We start from the raw sequence: 10,955 nt of genomic DNA, 5'->3' as shown, positions 1-10,955 counted from the left end.
AAAAACCAAAGCGCACCAGACTGGGCGAAATCATTCAGATTAAATGATCTCTGTTCATATATATATCAAGTTCTGTGGTTTTACCTTTCACATTAATTGCGATTGGGATGAAAATTAAAATTTTTACTGCGCCCTCACCGGAATCCGCGGAGGCCCGAAATCGAGAAAGCTTTAATATTTTTGTAAAATAGTCACTGAAAAACGTCTCTGGTATAGACACACGCCAATGTATATCCAAATTTGTTTCGCATTTTCGCTTATGGCTACACGGTTTACGTCTGTACACCGTGTTTATTTTTGATTTATCCTCATTTCATAATTATGAGAGTTTCTTTTTGGAACTTTTGTTGAAATATTAATAATGGTAGGCTAGTACTGTTACCGTTGTTTGTTATTGTTATTAATAAAAAAGACAAATTTAAATAATTTAATTTACTTTAATTAACCTCGACGGAACACTTAAAATAACTTACATATCTACCCCTTTAACAATCGTTTTAACAAGTATTTACGTGTTTATTCTCCAGTACATCCTCTACAGCTTATTCAATGTCATCTGTTATCGAATAAAATCTTTATTTATCATTTAAATTAGCTTTTGCTTTCTCAACAAACTCTTTAACTTCAGGATCTGCTTCGATAATCTTTTTAGCTTCAGGCGAATCTATTTCCGGAGCTTCACCGTGGAACGTTTCCTCAGTATATATTCGATTGCTCTTTCTCATGGTCCCATGCCACTGTAAAGTAAATGATATCAATGTTTAATATCTGGGTGTATTACATGACCTATCCTTTTTTAACGTATTATATTTTTGTTAAATTAGCCAGTGCAACTACAGGCACAAGGGACGTAATATCTTAGTTCCCAAGGTTGGTGGCGCATTGGTGATGTTAGGAATATATACCACTTACCATCAGGTTACCCACTTGCTCGTCCGCCTACCGATATCATAAAAAAAAGAATATCGTCATGGAGTTTAGTTTAAGGTTAAGTAAACCTTAAATAATCATCTAAATCTGGCAATTTAGTGATAAGATTATATTTTTGCGATTAGTCTGTGTTACGTCATGAATTACCAAACAGATGTTTTCTTATCAATAGATTTAAACTATTTATACTTATCGTAATTACTTATTCAAATTTTCACAAGATTTGATAAGCAATTTTAGGTAATTATGCTATTATATTTGTTAATGATGTCATAAAATATTCATGCGTGTTACAAATTTACCTTATCCCAAAGAGACATGTTGAAGCCAAAATTGCAATGGAAGAACTCGTGATGCTTATCATGGAATTCAGCTTCTGGCTGCCACGGCTGCCACCACTGAGCTTTGAAGTTGATACCGGAGTGGTCAATGATACCATGGTAGTAGTTATACATAGCGACAGTGAAGAAGGACACTGGAAATATATTAATAGTCTTAAAATTATATATATTTAAATTAGTTTATGGCATCGATAGTTGGATGTCCAAATAGACCTTGGTACCGTACGAAATTTTAAACATTTCATACATAACCATATCGAATAATTGTGAATTATCGAATTATTGTAATAGTAAATTTATTTCGTGGTAGGGCTTCGTGTAAGCCCGTCAGGGTAGGTATCACCTATTCATCAGGTAATATACCGCCACACAATACGTAGTATTTTTGTGTCCCAGTGTAACTACAGACACGAGGGACATAGCATCTTAATTCCCAAGTTTGATGGCGAATTGGTGTGCTGTACGAAATTGTATTATTCATACAGCGCCAAGGACTATAGGCGGAGTTTACCACTCACCATTATGGGTCTATATTACAAAAAGTAAAAATAAATCGGACAAGATTGTAAAGTGACGAAAAATAGTTAGTTTCTGAACGTATTAATTAGATATGTTACGGATATTTAACTATTCCATGTATGAGATAATGTACTTACGCCAATGGACAGGTATGGTAAAGAGTGGTAAGCACATAGTGAGTTGGACGTGCATAATCTCTACGGGATGAATAGCAGTTACTGAGAAGGCTGTCGGTTGCTTATACTTGTGATGTAGTTTGTGGAAATTCTTGTACAGCCATGGCGTGTGGTACAAACGATGCAGGATATACGTGGTGTAGTCCTGGAATATAAGTTTTTTTTTTTAATTTCAAGTTTTTATACCATAATAGCCTTTATTTTTTTATATCTGTATATTGAAATATTAACATAATATGTATTCTAAACAGTTTTAAGTAGGTAAATTAAAATACGCTATAAGTCTTGTTTCTGAAAATAGATTAGTATTTATAAAGTATATGAATTTAAAATATCCATAAAGTTTTCATCTTTCCAAATTTTTTTTTTTTAAGTAATATGTCGGAAACTCAATTCATAATGTTTTTTTTTAATATTAATACATCTATAAATGTGTAACATGTCATATGATTCGAATATTAATTTCATACTTGCACTTTTTTGAGTTCGTCTCAGTTTTTAATAAGAAAAATTAATTCGAAGACTTTTAAGTAAAGCCCGATACTGACGACCATCCCCAAGAATGATTATACTAGTATTGTCTCAAACTAAACAGGTTATTTATACTAAGCGGATGGTACTGATGAACGCGCTTAACTCAAAAAATCTCATATCCTTATGTCACTTAAAAGCAGAGACAGCAAATCGTTGTTCTACAGGGAAACTACGTTTTTAGAGCCACAATACAACTATGTGACAGGTGGCATGCTGAAGATCTGCACGCGATTTTTACTAGCGTTTTTGATAGTCGACAAAACGTGGCGTCAAAGAACTACATAGAAAATAACCACGCGCGCGACAGCATGTTGCAGTTCGCGCGTGACAAGCCGCACTAATAGCTTACGACATTTAATGTAAAAGGTAAATAAAAATGTTAAACGAACCTTGTAAATGAAAAGTACTGGAAACTGGAGGAAGAACCACAACCAGCCAAACTCATCAAACTGGTAATACACGGTCGAAGGGTTTCCGTTGTAAATGTAGCAAGCGAGAAACGCTGAGAATGATCCTGTTATGATAAGAGAAAGTGTGCCAATCATGATCTCGTGTCGCTCAAGTTCTGGAGACAACCATTTGGTTGGCTGAATCTTCCACTCATGTGCCAGATGCCTTCTTCGTACGTAGAAATACCACTGAAAGAATATGTATATATATTATATTACAAAGTATAGTTATATTTCTACGAGCGCTAGAGATTGCTGCTGCTGCAAACCAGCTTGGAGCTGGTTCGTATGATAGAACAGATGAATTATTTAAATCACATAGATGTAGATGAGCCAATTTATAGCAATTATTTTTTTAGTTATATTTAAATAAATTTATATTAAGTAAATTTCAGTTTTAAAAGTAATCTTTAATGAGCCACATGACTAAGATCATCGGCGAAATAACAAAAACAGATCTTTAATTTTGCACATTGTACATCCGGAATCACAGATTTTATGACCGAATGCACACGAACGTCAATCACTAAATGAATGCAATAAAGCCACATGGTCTTTTGACAGTACAGACTATTCTTCAAAAGGTAATAAGCGGCGACATTTTATTTAACCCAAATACAGTGCAATGCATATTTCAAATGGACAAAGAATTATTTTTATTACATTTTCAACAATATTTATGACATCATCATGACTCATTGAGTTCAAGAACAATGAACTATAATAGTCTTATTAGTACATATTATGTACGTCTGAAAAAGTAAATAACATATTTTGTAAATCTATATCTATATAATATGTATTTTCAAATTGGAGATTTTATATCTTTAGACGGTCTTATCTACTATGTAACCTTTGCTGGGCGTAAGATAATTAGTATCGAGTTTATTTAAGTATTTATGTATATTATGAAAAGTAGCTTATATCCTTCCTTGGGCTTTAAGCTTATTTCATGTCGAATATCATCAAATTCTGTTCAGTAATTGGACCGTGAAAGAGTAACAGACAGAGTTATAAATATATAGATTAACTCCCAAATCTTAAAGAATAAATTACTCATTATTTTGGTCATAATTTCTACGATCATGAAGTATACATGTCTAACTTTAAGTATATCTCTATGATCATAAATATACATCGAATGTCTATAATAAAAGAATATCTTACACGTTTAAGTGAGGGAGTAATGTATATCAAAACTTACCTTACTCCTTTCTATTTTAATAGATAATCGGAAATCCAATTCTAAGTTACTGTCATTTTTATACTACATAATGAACGGAAATAATAAAATAATCGGACAGATCTTTTTGTTGGGACAAAAAATTGCTTACGTCATCCTCCGGTCCTCACACTAGACTCTAATTAAAAAACCTTCTGTTCCAATTTTGAAGTCGTCTCAGAAAGATAAGCGAACAAACTCACTCTTAAATTTCTAATAAAAATTCTGTAACATTGTTGACTTTTAATAAGATTAACTGGTTCTACTATTCTAGTGGCTGAATTATAAATTTCTGAAACGCTGGGTTCGAATACGAGTCAATACAAAAATATTGAGATTTGTCACGCAGCTCGGAGCACGGATGTGTTAATAATCCCGTGCCTCAAACAGCACGTAAAGCAGTTAGTTCTGTGCTCGAACTGTCTCCTGCTATATCCAATTTTCCATCGATTCGAGCGATAAAATAGCAGTTTGGAGTGGCACAGAATACATAATTTAATATTCTTTATTCATTCTCTAACAATTTTCATGTAATTGGTCTACCTTATCTGGTCTACCTTAACATATCTCTGGTCAAAATAGAATAGGGCCACATACAAAAAAAAATGACAAATCTCTTTTACTGTCAAACCACTAAACCAAGTTTAATGACATATGATATGAATCTTATCAAGCTTAAGTCCCAAATCCTTCCTTTGTGTCCTTCACACAGGCTATAGACTAAAGGCGTCTTATGCCTAACACCTGACTATCAACTCCGATAACGTAAGCGAAGCCGAGGGAGACCACTAGTATTTTATAAACACACAGTTTTTTACATTTGTGGGAAGAATTTAATCAATAATGATAATAATAAGTGATCAATCTCCATCAGATTTAAAATAAATCATTATCTATGATCAAATAAAAACAACTTACGTGTAAAAATCCGCCTATTCCGAAATACGTGCCGAACGACACGCAATGGGCGGCTATGAAAATAAATGCGAAATTTTCCATCTTTAGATTTTCTGATGTGAATAGTTTGTAAATTTCGTCTGTTGTCATGTTACGGACGGTCTGCGTCTGTCCAGTTGCCTGTTTTAACGCTGTGACTAATATCACCACCCATTCTCCTGTAAATTAATACAATATTATTATTGATGAGACTATTCCTATAAAAGTAGAAAATTCCTGAACTTTGCCATGAATTACAGGCAAGTACTTTTAATGTATTGGGTTTTTTTTTAAAGACATAGTGGTTTTTATCACAAAATGTCTTTAAATTTTATTATTTTATATGAGGTTTTATTTTAATAAAGATATTATTATTATATTTGTTTTGTTTTCTTCCAATCTGTCATTTCATTCAAATTTAAAACACCAAATAGGACAAGTGTGACGATTTAAAAATCATTTAACAACTATCTATCGAAAATTAAAAATTAAATGTGTACAATTTTGAACTGAATTTCTTAAATGTTATAGTATATTTTTTAACATACCACAACAATATAGCCTAACTTGTGAACTGGGATAAGTCGTGTGTCAGTCGTGGTTCTTTCTTTACAAGCACAAATAAAAAATAAATTAATAATTTCAAAAAGGCACACATTCAGGAGTCATAAACTGACGCCTAGCTAAAAGATTGAGCTTAGCTATTGAGAGAAGTATTGATAATTTTCTGTACTGATATTTCATGTGTACGATTCTTGGTGGGAACGGGTTAGTTTGCAAGTTATTTTGGATTAAAACATTAATCCTAGTTTCCATGTTTAGTAGCGAAAAGGGTACTGGTGTGGTGACGTATAGGTGAACTCTTACTATCAGATGACAAATTAGGTAACCTATCTATTATAGAATATTATAGAAATAGAGAATTAATTTAAAAATCAAAATATTCATTATTCAAGTAGGCTCATGAAAGCAATTTTGAATCGTCACGCAATGCTACCGACAAGACACTCAGTAGTTACTTATTTCCACCATTTTAATTACAGATTATGTCAGTAAGGTAATTTTTTTTTTTATATTATCATACATAGGAATCAATAAATACTAAGTCCGCGCTTAAATATAATCCTTTATTGAGGAATATTATTTATCAATGTTTTATTGACAAGAGCTATATTTTTTTAATATGCCAAGTAAAAAATAAATGTTTTTGTTAATTAAAACATTGACAAGAACGTCTCGTGAGTTACTATGATTATGAGTGTAAGTAGAAGAGTGTACTACTGTCCCTCAGATTTTGTCGCCGTATGAAATTTAAATCATTTTTTACATAACTAATACGCCTACAACCTTGAGAACTGCGATCTTATATCCCTTGTGACTCTAGTTACACTGACTCATGTGACATAGTATATACCCATACAGGCTTGCACAAAGCCATACCACCAAGACCACAACCAGTAAATATTAAACACAAACGTCAATTAGGATCAGGTAAACTAAAAATTAAAGTAGACAGAAACGGGTAACTATTTGTATGAAATAGAATATTGATATCAATTTGCGACAAAAATGTTTAATCTAATCTCATTAGCAATTAACAGGTAGTATCATCTGATACGTCACTGTTACTACCCGCGCGACCTGTAGATAACCTTTAAAAACGGTATTACAATGTTTAAAACTAATTACAAAATAAAAATTACTAACTGGTTTTGATACTACCCGATAAGTTTATTTTATTTTTACTACCTTATTGAAAATGTTTTCAATTTATAAAAAACAAATTATACCTTATCAGTTTAAGACTAGATAATATATTTGTTGGTCTAGACGTGACCTTATACAACAAGGTCCTAGATTTTAACACTATATGAATCAATAAATAATTAGACTGTAGAAATAGTAGCCAGGCTATCTGGGAGTTAACAGTCTTTGTGCCTCGAAAGATACGAAAGAGGAGAAATTTGGAGAAGGATCATGGATTTTTAGTTCTTTAGGCACAGCAGTGTTATGTTCCTGCTGCTGTTGTGTTCCTGCTACTGAGATAACATATATGTATTGGCAGTCAAGTTAAGATTTTATATCTCTTGAAGCTGAAAATACGCACTCGCACTTCAAACTATAAATTAACAATACGAAGTGTTGATATTTGGAAGTATCACTAATGAATTAGTGGTACCTACCGCAAATTATAGGCATCAGTGTATTTACGGTATTTGAAATGTATTTTTGTACGGCTTTTCTCGCTGTAAATAGTATGGAGTAACATACAAAAGAAATACTAATATCGTATATAATTTATTTAATGACTAATCAGATATGACAATTAAATGTAAGCTGCGGTTGATCGTGATTTTGATGAGAACGGTACAGAATATTTTTTGGTTGGATTAAAGGCATTGTATGCGAGATGTGAGAAATGCATTTGGCTTGAGGGAGATTGTATTGCAAAATAACAAATAGAAACAATATATTTTCTTTCATTAAGTACCTTAGGCCGCAGACTTATCAGCCGTCGCTCGTAAATTACAATTAATAACTGGAATTCTGTTTCTGATAATAGGTCATCTCACTTTATAGTGAATACTGACAAAATTATATTAGATATCTGCTAAAATTACAATTGCATATAACAGTATCACAAAATTGACTTCTTAAACTAGTTAGAATATTTTACGTAGTAAATTAATTTTTATCAAAGTCGTTACGAAAATAAAGAAAACTGAGAATCAGTAATCAATTATTATTCGCAAGAAATGAAAGATGAATGAAAATAATAATCAGGAAGATTCACTTACATATATCTTAAACAATCTTACGAAACACACATGGAAAGACAGCTGGAGATGGATAAGTACAACCTTTAAAAGCATGGATTTACTACGCAACCTCAATACAACGCTTACTGGAAATGGATTTAGAGCCTAACATTTTTTTTGTCAGATCTGTCAATATTTTTATTAACAATATCATACATAGATCTGGGTGCGAATTTTTTAATCGGTTATGGAAAGCAAATAATATAATTAATTTAATTAATCATTTGACCTTGCCGTAGTAAAAGATTACATTGATTCGTATCATCCTTTTACTTATTTTTATCATTAAATTACAAATTTTATTATATATTTATAAAACAGTATATTTCCATTTCAAAACATTCGTTGAAAACTTATCCTGCTTTTTTTTTTAGAGACAACATCACATAAATTACTCTTATCCCAATGTAAGTAGCTAAAGCACTTGTGTTATGGAAATCAGAAGTAACGACGGTACCACAGGCACCCAGACCCAAGACAACATAGAAAACTAATGAACTGTTTCTACATCGACTCGGCATGAAAACCGGTGTACACACTACTCGACCACGGAGGTCGTCGAAGGTTTGTTTATTGTTAAAATGATTTCAAAATATTTAGTCGATTTCTCTACAAGATAATAGTTGATAATGATGCTATCTATGGTGATGATGCTCAACGTGGATGCATAAGAGATGCAGTGAAGAAGATAGAAAATGGGGCAATAGATATACTTATATAGAGTGTACACAATTGTGTGCGCAAGCAAAGCATTAGAGAGTGGAGCAAAGCAATCGAAAGTGCGCTTATTTCTTCACTCTAATAATCCTGTGAAAAGCAATTCAACAAGATCAAAGAGACTTCATTTACAGGAGCAATGACATCATACAAGCCATAGGATATTATGATAGAAAAACTCATTAACTTTGGAATTTGAACATAGCATGCGATTTGCAGTATCCTTGGCAATTTGCTAGACTAATGATACGATTAATATTATAACAATTATCAATGCTAAAAGAGGGTAACGACAAAGTTGGGTAAATTATATTCTTACAAAAGTCTACTTAAACAAAGTTTATTTTTAATAAATATATCATTAACTACTTCGATTTATTTTTCTATTATAAATATATCCTTGTTACATAATTTTGTATAAAATTATTACATGATTCTAACATTACTGATATAATATTCAATCAACGCCTGTACATTTAAGATAATTGGTATCGTCACGATAAGTAAATACTTATTAAAAATATAATTACGTAAGATATATTCAAATATTTCATTTGATAAGATTATTGTAAAAAATTCTATATTTTCATTACGCTTATTAACAAAATTATTTATGTTATAATAATATTAATAGTAAGTATTACTTTGGAGGATACAAACACTTACATATTCTCATTTAAAATAATTAACTAAACTGAACGAATGATAAATATACAAAGAAGAATCACCAATGAAAGTTGAAATATTACAGAAACGGATAAAAAATAAATACATTAATTACAACAATTTTTCTAATTATCTTGAAGGTATATCAATTGATACTAAGTCCAAGCCTTATTATCCGTATAATTTGTTTTCGTATAACGAAAATTGTAGGTTAATGTATTTACTATAAGCTTATTAAGTAACAAATAAATGTATGTAGGCATTACTGGTAATATTAATGCCAGTAATATGCTCGTCTAATATAACGTTTTGCTATTAGCTTTACTGAAATTATAACAGAAGATCATAATTTACGAGATCATGATCATCAACGTAGATCTTTTCTGATAGAATGACCTTGAAACCTACTGCAAAAATTAATTTATCAGTTTTATTTCTCAATGTTGGTGGTACATTCCCGTTGACAGGAATGGTTAAAATGTCTTACAGTGTAAATGTCTAGGCGTTAGTGACCAGATTCCATCAAATGGTCCATTTGCCGGTCGATCTACGCATTTGAATTAAAATGTTAAAATTACATTACTTGAGAAATTTAAGAATCTGTATCATTACATAAATGAAATCCTTTTAGAATCTAAATAAATTATATCGTTCTTACCTCTGAGTGTAGCGCCGAATGTAAAGACAGCAAGCGTTGCTATAAATGTGCTTATGAATTCTGGTAATCTTTCAAAGAATTTCTCCAAAGGTTCGGAATATTTTTCTATCCATCTTACACCATCTATGAGGGGATCCCAATATTTTGACTTTTGTTCCTCGTCCACCTTTTCGTTTTCTTTAGTTCCATTGCTGAGCGACCTTTGTCGCACTTTGTTAGTCATCTTTATATCGATAAGAGAAAAAAAAATATTTATTTCTTATCGATACGTGTGTACTAAAAATAATAAAAAATATATTGTTTACTGGTTCACTTCTCCAAATTCTTATTAACTATTATTATAAACTTTTATGCGGCCTTATTGAACACAATGGGATGCTTCAAAGTTATAAAATTGTCAAATTTTGATATCACAAACAGAAATCGATATATTTATTTAAATCTATAGGTAAAATTTAGCAATGCACGTTTAAATGAAAATCTACAAGAATGAATCTATACAAATCGATTTACACATTGCGGTTAAAAATAAACACGCAATAAAAATGTGTAATTTATACAACAAAAGACAAATTTGGCATAAACAACCTAATTTGATTCTAGATAGAAACACGTAAAATTTCAAAAGGTACCTTATGTACTTAGATCAGCCTTCATTTAACAACACTTTTTATACGTCCGTCTTGTTTCGCAAATTGATCATTTACAAATGATCGGAGTCTAGATTTTTTTTCCCTACAAAAAATAATTATGATAACAAAACATTTTTACGTATTGATTAATAAAAAGTAGTGATTATTTCGTTGTCTTATCAAATACATTGTGATGAAGTGAATTATAATGATCATGTAGTTAATTACGTTCGTTACTTTTGGGTGTTTCATATTTGTTATTTCTAGTTTCCTTTAAACAGTTTTATTTGGAACATAAATTAATAATGACATTATATTTAAAAAAAATTGCAGTTCTAATCGTCAAATTGATGACA

The 10,955-nt window shown here is 31.2% G+C and overlaps 1 protein-coding gene across 2 annotated transcripts; it reads right to left on the bottom strand.

Moving 5' to 3' along the window:
* Window positions 1–453: 453 nt before the first annotated feature.
* Window positions 454–10,619, bottom strand: LOC125065316 (delta(7)-sterol 5(6)-desaturase ERG3B-like). Of its 2 annotated transcripts, XM_047672851.1 has the most exons (7): window positions 10,600–10,619; window positions 9,968–10,190; window positions 5,090–5,286; window positions 2,890–3,138; window positions 1,928–2,111; window positions 1,233–1,405; window positions 454–737 (listed from the first exon to the last, which is right to left on the bottom strand). In XM_047672851.1, exons 2-7 carry the CDS (start codon window positions 10,188–10,190, stop codon window positions 576–578), a joined length of 1,188 nt encoding a protein of 395 aa, XP_047528807.1. In that variant the 5' UTR covers window positions 10,600–10,619; the 3' UTR covers window positions 454–575. The 2 variants fall into 2 exon arrangements, with proteins under 2 accessions (XP_047528807.1, XP_047528808.1); XM_047672852.1 differs by lacking the exon at window positions 10,600–10,619 and having other exon boundaries at window positions 9,968–10,205.
* Window positions 10,620–10,955: the final 336 nt, after the last annotated feature.

This window comes from Vanessa atalanta, chromosome 7 (assembly GCF_905147765.1).
Source record: "Vanessa atalanta chromosome 7, ilVanAtal1.2, whole genome shotgun sequence".
NCBI classification, from domain to species: domain Eukaryota; kingdom Metazoa; phylum Arthropoda; class Insecta; order Lepidoptera; family Nymphalidae; genus Vanessa; species Vanessa atalanta.
This window is presented reverse-complemented; position numbering and strand designations above follow the sequence as displayed.